Raw genomic sequence first — 21,540 nt, 5'->3', positions numbered from 1 at the left:
TACCAAAGAGATGGTAATCACATGGTTCCAGATCAGGACTGTAAGGTGGATGTTTCAGTCTTGTCCATCCAAATTTTCTTATCTGGTCTGTTGTCTTGTGACTGACATGTGACCATGTGTTGTCGTGCAGTAGCAGAACATCCTGCTTCTATAACAAAGCAACAAGAAGAAACTGAAACCACTACTCGTGTTTTTAGAACAGCTTACAAAATTGCTAATGTCAGAAACCTTACACTGCTATGAACAATCGGCAAAAGATATCTAGAGAAAAATAAAGATGTGTATGTAGTATTTATGGACCTTGAGTGGATTGGAATGAACTGATGGGGATCCTAAAGAAAATAGGTGTGGATTGGAAAGAGAGTAGACTGTTCAGTAATCTTTATATGAAGCTAGTCAAAGTCAGGATAGGAGAAGAAATGTTAGAAGAAAGTGAAATCGAGAAAGGAGTACGTCTTTATAAATTCTAGCCAAATGCCCTTTATTTCTTGTTGCCTTCAAGAATGGGAGCAATAGTTTCTTTTGTTTCTTGTATTGTAGTTAAAATCATCTTCCATTCTAATTTCGTTCTTTTCAAGTTTTTCTTCTTCAACATGATTAATTCTTTCGTTCTCATGTTAGTAAACCTTACAAGAATAAGTATATTTAACTTCTTTCCAATTCTGTATGTTTCTTCTATGTGTCCTTCACTCACGTCTAAATTAAATAGCTCCCAAAACACGTTGAACACTGTCTCATAAATAGAGACGAGAATTTCATGCAAATTCATGTTTTTATAGGAACATAGGATATAGCTCAAACTTAGTACTTAACCATTTCATTATTTTCCGGTTCCAAATATGTGTACTTTTTTCGTGCATATTTGCATGTTGTGGCCTTTTTGGGGATAAAAACATGCATAATGCATATTTAAGCAATTTTTACCTTAATCATGCATATAATATACATTGTATTCAGTTTAAATGCATGTTTTAATGGTTTTGATTGGACATCTTAGTTTCTCAATTTTTATTCCCTTATTTTAGCTACAGCAATCAGGATTGAAAAAGGAAAATAAAAAAAAAACTAAATAACAGAAAAGGGTTCATTCAAGTTTGCACCCATAACTTCTTGCGATGTAGAGAGGTCATTCTCTGACTATATTGACTGACAAGCGCAGGAACCTCACAGAAACCATTTAGAAATGTTATTAATAGTTAACTGTGCAAAAAAAAAAAAAAAAAAAAAGTGACATGAAATAAGAAATTTGGAACAAAAATGTATTTTCGCTTTATCATGCATGTTTCATAATTTGATAGTGCATGAATGCATGCATATTTTAGGATTTTATAGTGCACGAAATTCTCGTCTCTACTCATAAGTATGTATTCCATCTTCACGTGTTACTTCTTCTACTCTGAAAATTATCATGTCCTTTTTCCTTTGTTTCTCTTCGAAATATTTAGCTCTATTCCTCATTTGCTTGTTTTCTGGAAATAGTTCATCAATTTTCTATTTGTTTCCTTCAATGACAGCTTTTAATTTATCTATTTCTTGCCTGTCCTCTTGTAGCTTATGTAAATTCCGTAACTTTTGCAAAACTTGTGTCTTGAGCTCCGGCTCTTTTATTTCCTGAACTAATACTCCCCATTCTTCACTATTTAAATCGATGATATTTTCCATTTTCACTGATTAATACTGTACTGTTCTAAGAATCACTTAAACGCTGGTCATTCACCTCACTATCTTCTTGTCATTGCCAGAGCTCTCCACATGTAACTGTACTCGTTAAACTCGTGTTGCTGACTCAATTTATCAGTAGCCTATATGTTATACATTTGCCTCACACTGCATATTGTATGAGGCAAGTGTATACAATAAAATAGCTTTGAAACATTCTTAATTAATAGAAAATACATAAGTAATAAAATTACGAAATGCATAAAAAAATAATTTATGAAATAAATTTTGGAGTTAAGCTTCCAAAATAAAATTTGTAATAACATAATGCCTACTTAAAACATAACTATTTTACTGATACTTCTATTTCTTGAAAGATATTTATTGATAGAAATGTCAGTTGATGACAAATGTGAAATTTTGTGGTACTGGAAAGTACTAACAAATGACACATGTATGCATAATATTGACTGAGCATAATGTCTGAAACACACATTTGTAGTACTTAATTCTTCATGATTATTTAAGTAGAACCTTCTATATAGAATAAACAGATTTCAGGATGCTGTTATACTGTCAGATTCTCAAGCAGCTATACTAGCCATTTACTTACTGGCTTTTAAGGAACCTGGAGGTTCATTGCTGCCCTCACATAAGCCCAAGATTAATTCAATCTCTACCATCATATCCCACCTCCCTCAAATTCATTTTTATATTATCCTCCCATCTACGTCTCGGCCTTCCCAAAGGTCTTTTTCTCTCCAGCCTCCCAACTAACACTCTATATACATTTTTGGATTCGCCCATATGTGCTACATGCCCTGCCCATCTCAAACACCTGGATTTAATGTTCATAATTATGTCAGGTGAAGAATACAATGCATGCAGTTCTGTGTTGTGTAACTTTCTCCATTCTCTCGTAACTTCATTCCTCTTAGCCCCAAATATTTTCCTAAGCACGTTATTCTCAAACACCCTAAACCTCTGTTCTTCTCTCAAAGTGAGAGTCTAAGTTTCACAACCATACAGAAGAACCGGTAATGTAATTGTTGTATATACTAGCCATTGCGAGTCTTTACTCACCAAAAGCACAAGCAAATACACGAATGCAGAAAAATGGTCCTACCATCTAAGAAAATTAAAAGAAACATTATTCTTCAGTGGATCCCATCACATTGAGGTTTGATTGGGAATGAATCCGCAGACTTTTTGGCTAAGAAAGGCACAGAGATACAAAAAAGAACTCAACGAAATTTATCCTATCATATGATATGATATGATATGATATGATATGATATGATATGATATATGATATGATATGATATGATATGATATATGATATGATATGATATGATATGATATGATATGATATGATATGATATGATATATGATATGATATGATATATGATATGATATGATATGATATGATATGATATGATATGATATGATATGATATGATATGATATGATATATGATATGATATGATATGATATATGATATGATATATGATATGATATATGATATGATATATGATATGATATGATATGATATGATATGATATGATATATGATATGATATGATATATGATATGATATGATATGATATGATATGATATGATATATGATATGATATATGATATGATATGATATATGATATATGATATATGATATATGATATATGATATGATATGATATGATATGATATGATATGATATGATATGATATATGATATGATATATGATATGATATGATATGATATGATATGATATGATATATGATATGATATGATATGATATGATATGATATGATATGATATGATATGATATGATATGATATGATATGATATGATATATGATATGATATGATATGATATGATATGATATGATATGATATGATATGATATGATATATGATATGATATGATATGATATGATATGATATGATATGATATATGATATATGATATGATATGATATGATATGATATGATATGATATGATATGATATGATATGATATGATATATGATATATGATATGATATGATATATGATATGATATGATATATGATATGATATGATATGATATGATATGATATGATATGATATGATATGATATATGATATGATATGATATATGATATGATATGATATGATATGATATGATATGATATGATATGATATGATATGATATATGATATGATATGATATGATATATGATATGATATATGATATGATATGATATGATATGATATGATATGATATGATATGATATGATATGATATATGATATGATATATGATATGATATGATATGATATGATATGATATGATATGATATGATATGATATATGATATGATATATGATATGATATATGATATGATATGATATGATATGATATGATATATTTTGTCACAGCACTTTTTACATGTAATGCTGTACCTCACATTTCTGTATCCGGTGCCACCATTAACATATTACAATAACACATTTTTTGCAGTACACGTCTACATTGATACTCCCAATTACACTATGTACTTTTTTTGTTACTTGGTCAATCTCCCCTTCAGTATTTCTCCTACATTTCATTTGCTATTCTCTATTTGTTCATGAATCCTAATATATCTAATATTATATACTTCTTTCACATCCCCCTTTTCCTCTAACTACTATTCACTAAAATCTCAATTTCAATTTTTGTCTATAAATTATTATATTGAATTATTTGACCTATTTGTTTTTTGACTTTTATTCATTTACTGTTCCAATGTTCAAACGTTAGTACTAATTTTATGCTGTCACTTGTTCGCTTCTCTTAACCCTTTCTCACTATTTTCGCTCATTCTTATTTGCGCTCACTTTCACTTTCTCACTATTCTGCTTCCACCTAATCCATTGTCACTATTCTCACTTCCTATAAATACTTATATTTTATTCTATACATCTGCTTATACACTTTCTCTCTACCCTATACTTCTCGATCTTTTCCAGTTTCACTTTACTTGCACTTTTTGATCATATCCCCACTATTTTTTTTACACATATCAAATATCTCTGCTAAATCCTCAACTGTCGCAAGTTTTGACCTTTCTTTACTGATCGTCTGTGCCTTATTTCTGTCTTTGTCTTTCTTTATATTTATTTCTTCTTCTATTCCTCTTTTATTTTTCCCCCCAAGCTTTCACTTTCACATACTAGATTTCCACTTACACTTGCACCCTTATTCTTTACACTATTTTCTTCCCTATCACTTCCTGACTCTTGGTTTCTCTTTTTATCACCACTCGCCTTTTTTCTAGCACCCGTGTTGTTTGTTCCGTTATTGTCAGCATTCCTTCTGGAGTGCGCTAATCTTACCGCCATCGCATGTAGACTAGGAATCCACTTACATTGCATGATCTCGTTACTGTTGTCTTCTCCTTGCTGTGCCATCATCTTTACACTTCCTCGTACGTCAGTATGTGGGTTCCTGAACTCATTACTATTCACTCCTGTTACCATGTGTTGATCTGCGACAATTATCCTATCATACTGTAAAACTGCAAAAACAATGCTGAAGGCAAGAAGTAGCAAATTCTTATATCTAATCCAGAAATTGTTTCTCAATTACCACGAAAATCTGCAGTTGCAATGTACCAATTAATTACTAGCCACGAATGTCTGGTGGAATATCTACACAGGATTGGAATACTTAACTCTCCCTTTTGTTATGCAATTCTAATGAGCCCATGAACTTAGAATATTTAGGAAGATGTAGAACCCTACAAAAGAAGATTTTATTGGAGTGTAAGAGAATTAATGGCTTCGTTGCCAAACGTCTAGGCATTTGAACAACATTTAAGTAGAGGCCTTTCAAAATTTTTTAAACATAGAAATTATTATGTAGATGTAATAAACTGTATTTTCCTCTTCTTAACAGGTATGATACAGTTAAGGGCTCTGATTGGCTTGGAGATCAGGATGCAATCCATTATATGACAAAAGATGCTCCCAGGGCAGTAACAGAACTTGAACATTATGGTAAATACCAATTCAATAAAATTATAATGTGGGAGTTGCATACTTATTATTCTTTTAATTTTATACACAATTTTCACTGGATGGAAAACAGCTGAGTAAAAGTAGTATTTAGCTTTGCAATAGCAGGTACCGAAAATAACAAATACAGATGTGTACTTAAGCCAAAATAATAATCCAACTTCCTAAATTACATTTTACAAAATGTACTACTTTCCATTATATGAAGTACAAAGAAAAAGTACGGTACCGTATTATGTTGCAAAAAGTCGAATTCAAGATTTTCACGGAAGTACACGTTTCCAGCACTGCTGATACCAAAAAATAGTTTTCAGTATGCCTTCTGTCTGTCTGTCTGTCTGTCTGTATACAGAGTACAGTACCTACGAGTAAATTCAACTGGGGTTGGTGTATCTAATATGTACCAGTATCGGTAATAATATTTACTAAGCAATTTAAAAGTTATTCCCACATTAAAACATCTTCAAAATTACAGAACAAGGTGGGCTGAACATATTAATAAAATGGAACATTCAAGATTACTGAAAAAAATTCTAACTTATCACGTAAATGAAGAAAGAAGATTGGGAAGACTAAAAAAATGATGACGTGATAATGAAACAGGCCACGCAGAACTAATTTTTCTGACAGAAAGACAACGATGACAACTAAAAATGTAGTGAATCTTCATTAGATAAAAGTAATACAATTGGCGATTTATTCATACCTGTAACTGTAAATTTTTTTTCTTTCAGATTGTTGCATACAATAAAGTTACAAATGAAAAAGAGTAAGATACAAGTCTCCACATTCCCATGTTTCTGTGAAATTAATTTTTTTTTTACATAATATTATATTCCCAATCTAAAATCCGTGGGTAGTCCTACTTTTTTTTCTTGAGTCGGTAGGAGCCTTTCATTTACCAGCAATGGCATACTTCCATCACCAGACATGAAAAGTCAGTATCGTAAGCCACATTAATACATAAGTCACTTTTAAAGAATTTGGCGAAGTGTAATACAATTGGACTGACATTCACTTTGTTATTTTTCCATCTGCGTGAAGTTATTTGTTTCCTAGAGTTTGCAACTGATTTAAATGATTAATCGAAGGTACTTCTGAAGTCTTTGGTCCAAAGCAATTTATTTCAATGCAATGGAGATGTCATTTCTTGAATTTGTGCCGCAAATACACTTAGGGACAAAAAAACCGGACACTTCTATATTTGCTTGTATTTTGTTGCCAATTATTTCAAAATGAAACAAAACCCATTTAAACAAAATAATGTTTCATTTAGCACCTTATACGACAACATTTGAAAAAAAAAAAAATCTCTGATGAGAAAATTTATAAAAAATTACAAAGGGCATATAACTATGGTATCGTTTGGTCTAACTGTTTTTTTATTTTATGGTGCATTAAACATTAAAAACTCTTTTTAGTACGGTAACGGGTATTACCCCCTTTGGCTTGAATAACTGCATCCATACGTCTTGGCATGCTCTCAATTTGGTTAGCAATGTCTTCTTGAGGAATAAGTTCCCATTCTTCGCCAAGTGCTCGCCTCAACTCTTGTAACGATTCTGGTCTCGGTCGTCTATTCTTAACAAGCCGTACCAGCATGTCCCACACGTGTTCAATTGGGTTCATATCTGGACTCCTTCCTGGCCATGGAAGAACATGGATTCCCACTTCTTGGAGATAATCTCCGACTGCATGGGCAATATGCGGCCGTGCATTATCATGCATTAAAACAAAATTATCGCCTACAAATTGGCCAAATGGCACAACATGATCAGCCAAACATTCATTTATATACCTATCAGCTGTTAGTCTTCCATTTTCAACAAAAACCAACTCTGTACGAGCATCCGTACACACTCCTGCCCAAACCATCACTCCACCACCTACATACGGCACATTTTCGGAAATGCAACACTGTGAAAATCGTTCTCCTTTCCTACTCCAAACTCTTTCACGTCCATCAGGTGAGCACAGATTGAAACGGGACTCATCGGTGAACAGAACACAGCTCCACTGTCCATTTCTCCAATCCCTGTGATCATTTGCAAAACACAGTCGTTCAACTCGATGCATCCTGAGAAGTCTGGGACCAGTTGCAGGTCTACTTGATATCAGTCCACTTGCTTTCAACCTCCTAACTGTTTTGGCCGAAATTGGGCGTCTATGCATGTTAACAAATAGTTGGGCTACACTAGTAGCTGGCAGGTTGCGCTCCCTAAGAACTCTCAACACCATATACCTGTCTTCATTTGGATTTGTAGCTCTTGGACGACCCGAACCTGGTCTTCTGGTATATTCTAGGGTCTCTCTATACCGTTTTATGGCATCATGGATTGTGCTTCTAGCCATATTCATAACATTTGCAATGTAACGTACACTGTGTCCATCATCGTAAAGGGCTACAGCTCGAGCCACATCTTCAGGTCGCATCTTGTTTTAAGACAAATGTTACAACCCCACTTAAACTCAGAAAATGTAAAAATAAAGAAATAACGAATGATAACGATAATGAAGCACAAAATGGTTGAGACAAAATTGTTATAGCTGAGACTCCGAAAGCAAAATTGGAATATTTGGTTGTAATGGCTTGTTTATAAAACAAAAAACAATCAACAATGTATACCCGTCTCCATAACAACAGATGGCTACCATAATATTGTATGAGAAGATAATCTTTTGCAAAATACCAGCAAATATTAAAGTATCCGGTTCTTTTTGTCCCTGAGTGTATTATTCCAATTGTTTACTTGCAGCCTTAATACTGTGAACAAATATTAATATTCATTTTTTTTACTGGTGTACCAGTAATAAATAAATAATTAAAAATTGTATTATGTATAAAAAGAGATATGTAACTTAAACAATTTTGCAATGTAAGGACTTGTGTGAGCAGCACGAAGAATAATAATAATTGGTATTACAATTTTAATTATTATCTGTGCTTTTATCTCTACAATGTAGGAATGCCTTTCAGCCGCACACAAGATGGGAAAATATACCAGAGAGCTTTTGGAGGCCAAAGACTTGACTATGGAAAAGGCGCTGTTGCTCACAGGTGAAAAATATAGGATTTATAATTAATAATAAGAAGTTGTGCTCAAAAGAGAATTAAGTGAAACGTGGATTAAAGTAGCATTTGCTATAATCTTTGAGTAACTTGGTCCTGTTTCCAAACAACTTTGATTACATTTGCTGCAGATTCATCCTTCTGTGGTGGAACTTTTTTGTTGTATCAGTACACACATTTCATGGTGTAATCCGTGGATGAGAAATCTAGTGACAATGTATCTTTATTCCTGGGATTCGTTCTAATTCCAATCAGTCATTACTCTAGTGCTGTAGAATTCTGATTCGATTTCCTACATCTCATTTCATGTAGTGTTATATGGCAGTGGATGGCATTGACATCTTCATTTTTATGTCTTCAATGAGGACTTCTTTTGCTAATTCAGATGGTAATCTTGAAGTTTTTTTTATTCATAAAGCTTCCTTTAGAAGCCTCGTCTTGACTTTCTCTATTTCTTGTAGATCGTTCACTTAATTTTAATTTATTCCATGATAAGTCGAGTCTATATGTTGTCATGGTTGAGTCGAATAGAGTATAGTAATGATTGCTTCAAGAATTCTTTATAGCCGACGACAAAATTATAGTACCCTGCTATAGTTAATATTGTGTAGCTACAGTGAGATGAGAATAGCAGAAAATCTACTCCTATTCTAATTATTCTCCAAAAATATCGCATGACTGAGAAAAAATAATAAAATGATTTAAAACATAAAGTCGTTAAATGTTATAGAAAGAAGGTTTGGCTTGACTTGTCATGGAATGAGAGTGTCCTGTAGCTGGGTATAGTTTCATTTATCGGCATATCTTCTTTACCATTTTACAGGGCTGTTCTCGAGCATTGTGGTATTCAATAAGTGTGACCAGCAATCATTCATTTTCCTACATTCATATAGTTTTGCCAACTCGATTTGGTACCATACTGATTATTATGCTTATTGTCTGTTTTCTTCCATATCTGGAAATGATTCCACTATGTGAGACCTACGGAAAGGAATTCAGAATGATTGTTCAAAATTCTTGTTTATATAATTTGATAGGTTACTTCAGGTAGAATGTAAAACCGAATCAAACAAACAATACTTAGCATGTAATTCCTCCATGATGAATAAGTGTAACTTGAAGTACCGCCTCCTATTTGTTTCAGAACTTGTGCTGTAGCAGACTTCACTGGTCATGCTATGCTCCATACACTTTATGGTCAATCTCTTCGTTATGATATCAAATATTTTGTAGAGTACTATGTGCTGGATATTCTTATGACTGGTAATAAATGTGTCGGAGTAATCGCATTGTGTTTGGAAGATGGAACATTTCACCGATTTCAAGCAATTAATACAGTAAGTTCTCTGACAACACAGACTGTTTCTTTATTCTTAGTTATTTGTGTGCAATCTACTGCTCGATTCTTACAGTCTGGCAATCACAGTCTGAGCCTGGACGACTGGCATACAGGTTCACATGATCACACGCAGCTAGTGATAAAATTGATGTGTAAAATATGTCAATAAGACTTAGTAACAATAATTTACTTGTTTGAATATTCTTCTCTTTTCACTGTATATTCCTCTTTTTCTGTTATATCTTTAATCTTAATTAGCATAATATTAAAAAGGAGAAAAATGGCGTGAACAATTGCTTATATTCTAACACAATAAATTTCAGAATTTAATGCTGAAGAAAAAAGACTTTTGGGATACTGAGACGTAGATGGGAGGATAATATTAAAATGGTTTTCAGAGAGGTGGGATATTATGATGCTAGGGACTGGATTAATTTTGCTCAGGATAGGGACCAATGGCAGGCTTATGTGAGGGCAGCAATGAACCTTCAGGTTCTCTAAAAGCCATTTGTAAGTAAGTAAGTAAGTAATGCTGAATTACTCAATATTTAAAATGTAATATCTTTTGAAATGTGATATCGCCTATTTCTATAACAGAGTTGTATTAAAATCTGCTTTTCAACGCCTATATCTTGGTATGGGGTTCATTAAGTTATCACATTTCCAGATACAGTAGTAGTGACAGAGAAGTTAAGATTTGCAATAAGTTCTAAATTTTTTGTCTAAAGAAGTTTCAATTCGATGTATTCTTATATAATGAGTATTTTTTTTTTTACAGAAAAGTAAAGTCTCTTTTATTTAAGAATAAGCTTACCGGTACATTAATTTTGAAAATTCATTGGTATATTCTTCTTTAAGCACCAAGACTTTTGTCTAATGACGGTATAATTATGTAAATAATTATTAATTTCTCTGGCAGAAAAACATTTTCAAAGTTATACTGTACTGTCTATGTCATTTCATTTATCACATGATATTAAGTAACAAACATAATCATGAAGAAAACTGTTAGAACATATTTTGAGAAAATCCCATTTTATGTTATTTTTTTAATAAAATGTATTAATTTTTTAGTATAAAAATACATATATTTCATATACATAATTTCTGAATGGATAGACTTGCAAAAATGAACAATATCACCCAATAATTTTCAGAGAAATTTCTATAAACAGGCACACAGACATTTAGACAGTATGCCTGATACGGAAAATGCAATAGGGATATCTTATGCGAAGTTTTACCGTCAGATGGCAGGAGCGTTCCATGCGGGGCAACATGTTGTAGGGCTATGTTTTTTCATATGCTACAGTTGATTACGTTTTCCCACTTGTTGGTTTTCTGTGCGTGTCAAAATTATATTTACAGTTATTTTGTATAACCTAGTATACTTTAATATAATTCAATATTTTCTTACCTCATAATTTAATTTAATTTACAATAAATAATAACGTAAACCTGTATAATATTGAGTGATTCCCCGAGGTGGTTGGGGATATCTGCAGTATGCGGTATATAAATACGAGTAAATGGAATGTTCATGAACCTAAACGAGAACTTTGAGAACAATACTCGTATGCACACAGAAAAAAATAGGAAATATTTCGAAAGTGATTATAGCCCTCTTTAATAATTAATACTTAAGAACCGTATGCTAAAAACAGGATATGCAGCCACCAATGTGTTTTTTTTATAGGGAAGAGACTATCGAGATTGAATTCCTTGTATTTTTTCTGTAGTTGCAGAAAGATCAAATGCAATTTTTAATAGAATGATATAATATGATCGCAATAGTATCACGATTATTAGTGTGTTTTGTAGGTTAAGGACATGTAGTTTTGAATACTGTGTGGGATGACTTTGAAAATTTGAACTTAAAACATGGCTTTATCAATTAGGGTACAGTACATTAAAAACATTATTCACGAAATGGATTTCAGTAGGGATCGTCCTGGATAATAAACATTCAGTTTATCGAGAGTTTACTGTAGACGTAAAATTCGGAGACTCCTACAACTACTACATATAATCTAAGCTAACATAGCTCGCTGTCGAGGTTGCATATGTTTTTATAAATTTTTCTTTTTCCTCTTCCAAAATGAAACTATAGTCAACAATTCCTTACTTGAAGTAGTTACTTTTATTTAATAGCTAGCTCTTTCGAGGTCCAATTTTATTACTTATATTTTTTAAGGTTTAAAGCATATATTCAGAATATTTCGGGACCTGATTGAAGACAAAAAGCTTTCCCTGGTTTTTACATATAGGAACATAACAAAAATTTGCCATTTTTAGTTGTTTTTAAGAGTATCTAATATACTAATACACTACATATATTCTCAATGTTTATATACCGAAAAACAAATGCACACGCAAAGTGCATCCCTCATAGTACACGTGTGCTATCTGTTGGTGCTAGTTCAGGATATCCCTATTAACTGGGAAGACAGATGCTCCTTATGACAGTTACAAAACAGTGCTGTTGTGGATAGAGCAATTTTAAAAGAATATAATCCAAGTGTTTTCCAGCTCAAAAATAACTCTATATATACTTATACATAAAGATTTGCGTGTAAGTTAATCAAAATCCATTTATGTAAATTAATTTTACTGTAATTACCCACATTATACATCATCAATATATTTCAGTTCAACATCATATGACATGACAGTGTGAAACTATTTGTTTTCTCTTTGTTATATCTGCATTACAATCTAGATTCTTTGCACTGGAGGCTCAGAGCGATGTTATTTGTCGTCCACAACAGCTCACACTGTTACTGGAGATGGTACTGCAATGGTTTCAAGAGCGAATCTTCCTTTGCAGGATATGGAGTTTGTACAGTTTCATCCAACTGGTAATAAATAGAACTGCATACAAGTAGAAGTTTTAACATTTAAATGTTTAATGACATATTGATAATTATTTATTTGGAACTATAAACATTGGGATACCTTAAATAATAATAATAATAATAATAATAATAATAATAATAATAATAATAATCATCATCATCATCATCATCATCGTCGTCGTTGTCGTCGTCCAAACAAGTATAAGGTCCAAGGCCTGTTCCAGTCTCAGTGAGTCATTCTCGGTCCACCTTTTTTTTTTTTTTTTTTTTTTGGATGGCCCAAAGATCTCCTCCCCTGGAGACGTTATTGAAGCATGGCTTTTGGAAGTCTATTACGATTCATTCATTCATTCATTCATTGGACAGGATTTTCCACTCCAGCTGGTACTTGTTTATAAACTGTGAGACTGGTTGTAATTGAAGCCCTTGCATGATATCCTCATTTCTTTTGCTGTCTAAGCAAGTATATCCTAGCATTGTATATCCGTAACATAGTACGGGTCTAGCTAAGGTTTTATACAAATGACACCGTAAAAATCATATAATTCTTTTTCCATGTCTATAATTAAATAATAATAATAATAATAGTAATAATGATAATAAATATTGATAATAATTTAAAGAAATTTCTTACACAGGGCCACTTACGATATTGATGCCCCACACTCCTATCCGGTTTTCAAGGTTTTAGGCCTCTTAAGTACTGAAACATGTAATCCATTATAATAATTATGTTAAGGGGAGAGGGTGGTATTTTTTAAAACTTTTTTCCTGTTTGGTGTAAAATATTAATTTTTTGTATGTAGAGAGCTCATAGCTGTAGGAACTCAACCAAATATAAATATTTTGAAAAAAAAAAAGTATTTGGGGGCCCAAATTAAAAAAAAAATATATACCCAATGCAGGATTGTACTAAAACCGATATATCTAAACTGTTTTTAAACATATATTCAAAATATTTTTTGTTATGTATTTGCAAAAGCATGTTCTACAAACTGTCTGTAACAGAATTTTGATATTAGTCCCTATGTTTGTAAAATAAGCAATTAAAATTTAATAACAATTTTCTGATTTCCTTTCTTGCAAACAAACGGACGTATTTTTAAAATGAAATCAATTAACAAAATTCTGTTAAAGAGAAACGTTTCCTAATAGTCTAAAGAATGTGTGTTCTAAATTTCACGCATGTGTCTTTAATAGTTCAGAAATTATATCCATTTTTGTCTGGCAATGTAGCAAAAAAAAAAAATGAAGTTTCAGGAAACCGATAAAAGTGGGCGTGTGATTTAAAAATCCATAGCTCAGGAAGTTTAAAAATGACGTCTCAACATCCGATAAGGGCAAAAATGCCTACAAAAGTTATGCAATGCATTCCACACATATCAAAGAGTATTTTAAAGAAACCATTTTTTTTTTATTTAATTTACCGGAAACAATAATACAATAATCAAAGTCCATAACGCAAGGAAGTTTAAAAATGGCAACTCAACATCCGATAAGGGCACAAATACCCACAAAATGTTATGCTATGCATTCCACACATATCAGAGAGTATTTTAAAGAAAAAAATTTTTTTTTTGAAAATTTACTCATTTTTCACCAAAAAATATCATCCTCTCCCCTTAAATGACTTACCACATTTGAAGACTATATCCAACGAAATCTATAATGAAAGTTAATGTTAACGTAATTCTAGTTCAGTCTATCACACTGTATCAAATGTGTTTTAAACACTTACATGATATTACTTTCAAAACTTCACATTAACTTTTAATTCACACTAAAATGTCAGGAGTTTTTTTAAGAAGACACTTTCATCATACTACAAAAAATTCAACTACCCTATACTCACACAAATTTTCCGTGCCTGGAAATCTTTGAAGCGTAGAAATCATGCAATCCAAAGAAGGCATCAATATTTTCTGACGATCATTTCTTTTAATGAATAAAGACCATTCTTTCAAAGAAGAGTACTGAGAAATTCTTTGTTTATTGTTACGATATGAAAATACCATTGTCAGTAATAGCTGAAATTGTTGTCAACTGTGGACAAGAAATACATGAAGACCTAAAATATTATTCTGAATATATTTAGTAATCAGTGAGGAAGAAACTACTTCTTTGTTATTCAGCAATTAATCATTGTAAAAATTTAAACAATTAGTTTTTAAACAGGTTCATTACTAACGTCATTACCTACCAATGATCCTTCCAATACAGTATATTAATTGTAAATAAGCATACAATAATTTTTTTATGTACAGAATTTAATCACATTTAAATTAATTTTTTTTAGGACTGTATGGTTCAGGAGTACTAATAACAGAAGGGAGTCGAGGTGAAGGAGGATATCTTGTAAATAGTGAAGAGGAACGATTTATGGAACGTCATGCACCAACAGCTAAAGATCTTGCCCCACGAGATATTGTTTCAAGATCTATTACCTCTGAAATTATGGAAGGAAGGTATAATTTTCACATAATTTTTATAAATTATCAGATTTTAAAATAAGCTTTAAATGGGCAGTACTATCAAAATGAAATATACTTTTTCATAATTTTATGTAGTAACTGAAATAACACGATTTTATTAAAAAATTTTATTTTTAGAAAACATTCTGTGTAATAAGTTCACAGTTGTTCATTAATATTGAGTAAAGCTCTCGAGTTTTGTAAAGAAAACACAAAATTTCCAGAAACTGAGTGAGTACACATCTTACACCGATAGCTCTAAAATTGGCAATAATTTTAATAATACGACTGGTGCTGACATATACAGTAAATTCTATTGTTCTTACATATCTCTCGGTCAAAATTCAAATCACTTTGATGGAGAACTTGAGACAATCATTTCTACATCAAAACAACTTTTCTATCATATTAACCTCTTTAATAAAGCTGTTATATTTAGCAATTCTGAATCAGCTATAGAAGTCATTAATGCAAACACCTATACCACAAAAAGAATTGTTGAAATTCGCCAAAGTATCAAACACGATCTCTTCACAAAACATTAGTTTTACAATTAGGGTGACTCTCAAAATCTGTGCTTCATTGGCTGACCATGGTAATATCTTTGAAAAATATTGGAGTGCAAGAGGTCAAATGACTTTATTGTCAAATGCCTGGCATTAGAAAACAACAACAACAATTAGGTGACCAGATCAAAAAGTTCAAAAGCAGGAATTTGAAGAAAAAAGCAGGACGTTTTGAAAAAAAGCCTGACAACACATTAAATTCCTTTTCATTCACTGAGAACAACTCAATTTCAGAACACACACACTCTTTGACTCCACATTACATTACACTACACAAACATACCCTCACAGGAAATAAAAACAAAAGGCGCCAAGACCAGCAACAACCAGTTGTGATGATGGCCAATAGCAGGCCTAAACATGTAACAAGATAACATAAAATTTAACACGTGAAAGACACATAGTACGTTTTCCTAAGAAAAATTATTTTAAGAATAAATAACACTGCATAAAAAGTGTCTTTTGTTTTTGCTACCCAATTGGTGATGTTTAGGCTATGAAAAACCATCCTTTCTAGTGAATTTTATTTGCTACTTTCTATACTTAGACGAAGTCGAAATTATTAAAGTCGATGTTTATAAGCTCGTGATCATGAAAGTGATTCGAAAGTTGGCTACCGGTAGTTATTTACTGACTATGTGGGTGTTGCATATAAGGATTGTATAGAAAATATGAAAAATGTGAAGTCATTCAGTATTTATTTGTTTTTTAACATTACATCTACATTTTATATAGAGGTGTTGGCCCAGAAAAAGACCACATACATCTACAAATTTTCCATTTACCACGTGAAACGCTTGTGAAAAAGTTACCAGGGGTTCTGCGGGCTGCAAAAACTTTTGCAGGTGTGGATGCAACTGAAACGTATATTCCAGTAATTCCAACTGTTCATTACAATATGGGTGGTATCCCTACCAACTATAAGGGTGAGGTAAGTGCTTCTATTCTTACTGATTCATGAAAGTGCAATGCTAAGTGAAATCATCACGTTTTCTTTTGACTGTGATATAAATAAACTACCAGTTACCTGTATGTTTTCTTTTAAGTAATGGCACGTAAGATAACGTGATTCTGCTTCTTCTAAAATGCTCTGAATCACCCAGGCCATTATTTTGACCCCATTATGCATTTATGCATGTCAGCCACAGGAATGACTCTTCCACCCGGAGCCAAGAGTAGATTTCCTTACTTTATTGGTTTACACATAATCCTCTGAATTTTACGAGACAAAGCAGAGTTCTCAAAGTATTATGCTTAAGTCCATTCAGTTCAAGACATTCGAAGAATTTTCTACTTTTTTCCCACATCTACACATAGAATCATTGGTATTAACCCATTACTTGTAAATGCTTCTTTAGACGAAAATGATCTTTATATAATAGTGGAAATTTCAATCTTCAATTACAGCACTGTTTGAAAGTGTATTCATCACCTTATTACACAGACTGATCGGGCTACTCCTAGATCACAATGTTCATTGCATAACTCATTTTCGTAAAAAAGCTGACTCATGACCTTTTTGCAAGGACCAATTCATATGTCACCCTTATACCCAGTCTTGTCATTTATAGAATGGATTTACTGATATCAAGTCATGAGCCTTTAATAAGGGAATTTAACCTGTATTATTCACAGGATTTAAATATTCAAATTCTCTATCAATAGAAAGAAAAACTATACCAAAATTACAGGTATGTCAATTTAAAAAGAGTTAAGCAATATTTAGGCAATACTTACGTTTAAGTTCCAATGAAGTTATTTTGTTATCCATGACGTAGAGTACATAATAGAATTTTATGTAATTAAGCATATTATGTTGTGTTGTTTATTGTTCTGGTTACTGCCACATTACGAAATGTTATGTATTACTCTGGATACAGTAGTAGCTCATTAAGAGCCATTTGTCTAATAAATAATTGAATGAATGATCGAACGAAATCTGTTACATAGAGGGAATTTCACATCAAATCTTTCTGAATTTCTTAAGATCTTTCAGTACCCAGAGCCCAGCACTTGAAGGAATCCTATAAGGGACTCTGATACAATGTGAGAGGACGAAGTCTCATTACCCGCGACATTAGTTTGTCCAATAACCCACAGAAGATGGATATTCTTTTTATTCCTTTCCAGTTGACTTTGAGTGTTCGTACATTCTTCAGCAACCCTGCAAGTAGTACTAAATGTTTTAACGACCCTTAAACTTGCTATCAGAATAAATATGTGTTGGTACTTCTAAGTGATCTATGATTTTCTTCTTCTCTCCTCCTTCCCTGTCATTTTTCTTCTTTATTTCCTATCACCACCAATGTTCTTTTAAGCATACTTGTTCACTGGCGTGAAGGGAAAAGCTAAGTTAGACTACTGCACATAACAGTGATAGGCATCTGGCTACATATTATGAAGATAAATTAAACTGCCAAGTATGACCACCATATCATTAATATTTTAGTCATACGGATGACTGAAAAATGGGTGGCAGTTACATGCTATCCATAATTCGAAATATTCTAGACACCCTATATGAAGTGTCATCGAAACTAAAGAGATGCCATTGTAAGCCTGAACAACCATGTTTTAATACCTTAAAGACTAATTTGAATAATATTAAGGGATCCTCATAAAAACACCTCACTGAAAAAAAGAAATAGTTTTATATTCGAATGCACCAATTTAAATTCATGCGAATTTCATTTGTATTGAAGGAAATCTTATTCTTAATCCATCTCTCAAGTTTTATGACGTTATCTCAAAAAAACCTATGAATAATTAAATTAATAAAGTTATTAATTTTTGTTCCGACGGTTGAAAATCGCTTGCTATGTGTGGCGGTCGCAGCATTCGCGAGACTTCATAACGATGAGTAATCACAAACGAGCATCTCCCTGACCTTGATCGCGCAACATTCTTTATGGCAGGAGAGCCTATCTGCTGAGCTCCTTTGTTCCAGTGAGTTATTTTTATTAAAAACTGATATGATATTTAAGTCAATATTCTGAAATTTTCACAGTGGAATCAATATACTCTAAAGAATTAAACACATGTTTTTTTGTCTGTAAAAATGTGTTCTATATTATTTTTAATTATTTTACGGCCGGTAACTACTTAAAAATTATACATTTTTTCATTTTGAGGGAATTTATAAACAAGGCTCTCCTCTTTCGAATTGCATTGAAATCACTTTTCCATCTTCTTTTACATAGTAAGAAAACTTCAGTGAATGAAACCGTGTTCTTTGCTAAACCAATATTTTAAATGCTGATTGGTGCTAAACTATGAAAGATATAAATATAATATTGCGTGAAATTCATATTTAGAACATACAAAATAACCTACTACAATATTTTTAACTTTCGAGACATGGTAGTTTAAAAGCATACTTTTTTTTTTGCATGGAATGACCCATTATTCATTATCTTTTTATTTTTCATCTTTGTATTCTTCAACAAAGCTTAGATCATCTGATTGAAAATGTTGTCTGCAAACAAATAAGTTCAGGGCCCCATCCGATCATCAAGAAGTGAAAATTTAGAACCAGTCCTGATATAATCTTGTGAACACAAAGAATCCCAAGTGCAACCTGACTCTCTGTGATTATAAGGATCTGTTTGGTAATGTGGGCTCTCCTTATATTTTTATGACCATACTAAATAATTGCGTATATTTCCATCTTAAAAGCGATGGTGTCCATTTTTAACATCATTGTAGTACCAATAGTTTGGAATGTCGTCATTTTAAGTTACCAGTATGAACTTATTCACCGATACTTTTTTAATGACAATAATTGTATGAAATACATATTTATTAAATGTAAAAGGATAATAGTTTTATGTTTATTTTACACTTGAAGCAATTATTAATTATTTTTATAAAATTTGTCTTGCATTTCATAGGTAATCAATCATACGAATGAGAAAGACAGTATTGTTGAAGGTTTGTATGCAGCAGGAGAATGTGCTTGTGTTGTACATGGAGCTAATCGTCTAGGAGCAAATTCAATTTTAGAAACAGTGGTGTTTGGGCGTGCTTGTGCTTTCGCCGTAACAGAAAAGAATTGCCCTGGAGATAAAATGTGTCCACTTCCACAGGTACTGTACATTTGTATATTTTTTGTTTTCTAATGTCCAACCAAATAATTCAAGTTATGAAACTAATTTTGGCGATTTCTTTCCCTTACTTCTCTTTTAAGATATATCGGTAGCTGCTTTATAGAGGAAAATCATAGAATTTTGTAATATGAATATTGCATGATGTAGCCAGAGTCTCCACCCATCAAAATTTTTACAGAGCAGTCCCGATTTCGACTATGTTGTTCAGTGTTTCGCCATATGACATGCTAATTGTCCTGATTTTTGGGACTTTTATAATTTAATTCACTAAAGTAATTTTTCCGATTTTACCACATTTTTCCTTTGTTATTCCTTTCTTTCCCAGTATTAAGAAATGCTATTAACCAATTATAAATAAAGTATTAACCTATTATAAATGAAGGATTATATCGATTTTTTTTTCTTCAGAGGAGGGCCTGCAAGCAAACGCTGCAGCCTTAGGCTTATTGTGCAACCCCCTTAGTTGGAATGGTTGTTGAAGTCCATTTAGGATCGCTCTTCAAGTACATGATTTACTTCATGGTGCCAGCCACAGCATCCAGTTCTGACTGGAGACCGTTCTTCCGTCTGCCTGTGATGTTATTCTGCAGCCTCCTCAGATCGATGGCATCTGTTCGCAATTCATTTGCCTGTATCTGCTGCATCCTCAACCAGAAGTCCATCCCAGCATCGATTCCACGACTCACCAAAGCACCATCTATCCAAGGAAGCTACACTCCCCTGGTCACCTGCAGTCCGCTTCTCTGGATAGGTGCAGCTCCCGCAGACAGATGCCACCTGAAGGCGGATCCTGGAACCATGTCCGCCATGTCCTCCTGGTCAACCTATGACTATTAAGATGATTAATGAAATGATACTAATGAAGGCGAAAGGAGTCCGAGGGCCAACTCCGAAAGTTACCCAGCAATTCTGCTTGGAGTGGTTGAGGGAAAACCTCGGAAAAAACCTCAACCAGGTAACTTGTCCCAACTAGGATTTGAACCCGAGCCTACTCGTTTCACGATCAGAAAGGCTAACCATTACTCCACAGCAGTGGACATGTCAATATCTTAGTAATAAAGTAAATATAATTAAGGATAATAATATTTAACACATTACGACGTAAGTTTCGCAGTTCCTTATAGGTATGTAATATTAATCACTGTATCTTCACTTGTTCCTTAATGACTTATAACCTAACTTTTTTTCTATGATATTAAAATTTGAAATAATATGTAAAAGTTAATCAAAGAATATAAAGACTTCAAGTCATATTCTATCATTGCTCGGTGAGCAAAGAAATATCCATTTGAGAAGTTCTTAGACATTTATTTAGAGTGCTGTGACACCAAAATATTATATAGAATCATAAGGAAAATTTAACAAGAATCAATGAACTTCATGAATATAGAACCGATAGACATACACTAATCCAATTACTTTTGCAGATGGAGAGATGCATCGAAC

At 32.5% G+C, this 21,540-nt stretch overlaps 1 protein-coding gene across 1 annotated transcript in view; it reads left to right on the top strand.

Annotated features, from left to right (window-relative positions):
* LOC138700239 (succinate dehydrogenase [ubiquinone] flavoprotein subunit, mitochondrial-like) overlaps positions 1–21,540 on the top strand; it is a 33,230-nt gene that overhangs the window by 1,575 nt on the left and 10,115 nt on the right. The window contains exons 2-8 of the mRNA XM_069826716.1: positions 5,569–5,669; positions 8,652–8,745; positions 9,902–10,094; positions 12,816–12,954; positions 15,248–15,416; positions 16,724–16,919; positions 19,879–20,073. Coding sequence (XP_069682817.1) covers positions 5,569–5,669; positions 8,652–8,745; positions 9,902–10,094; positions 12,816–12,954; positions 15,248–15,416; positions 16,724–16,919; positions 19,879–20,073 — 1,087 coding nt within the window. The remainder of the gene's footprint in view (positions 1–5,568; positions 5,670–8,651; positions 8,746–9,901; positions 10,095–12,815; positions 12,955–15,247; positions 15,417–16,723; positions 16,920–19,878; positions 20,074–21,540) is intronic.

The sequence above is a fragment of the Periplaneta americana genome, chromosome 5 (genome assembly GCF_040183065.1).
Source record: "Periplaneta americana isolate PAMFEO1 chromosome 5, P.americana_PAMFEO1_priV1, whole genome shotgun sequence".
Taxonomy (NCBI): domain Eukaryota; kingdom Metazoa; phylum Arthropoda; class Insecta; order Blattodea; family Blattidae; genus Periplaneta; species Periplaneta americana.
The sequence above is the reverse complement of the archived record's forward strand: the minus strand, read 5'-3'. Positions and strand labels throughout refer to the sequence as shown.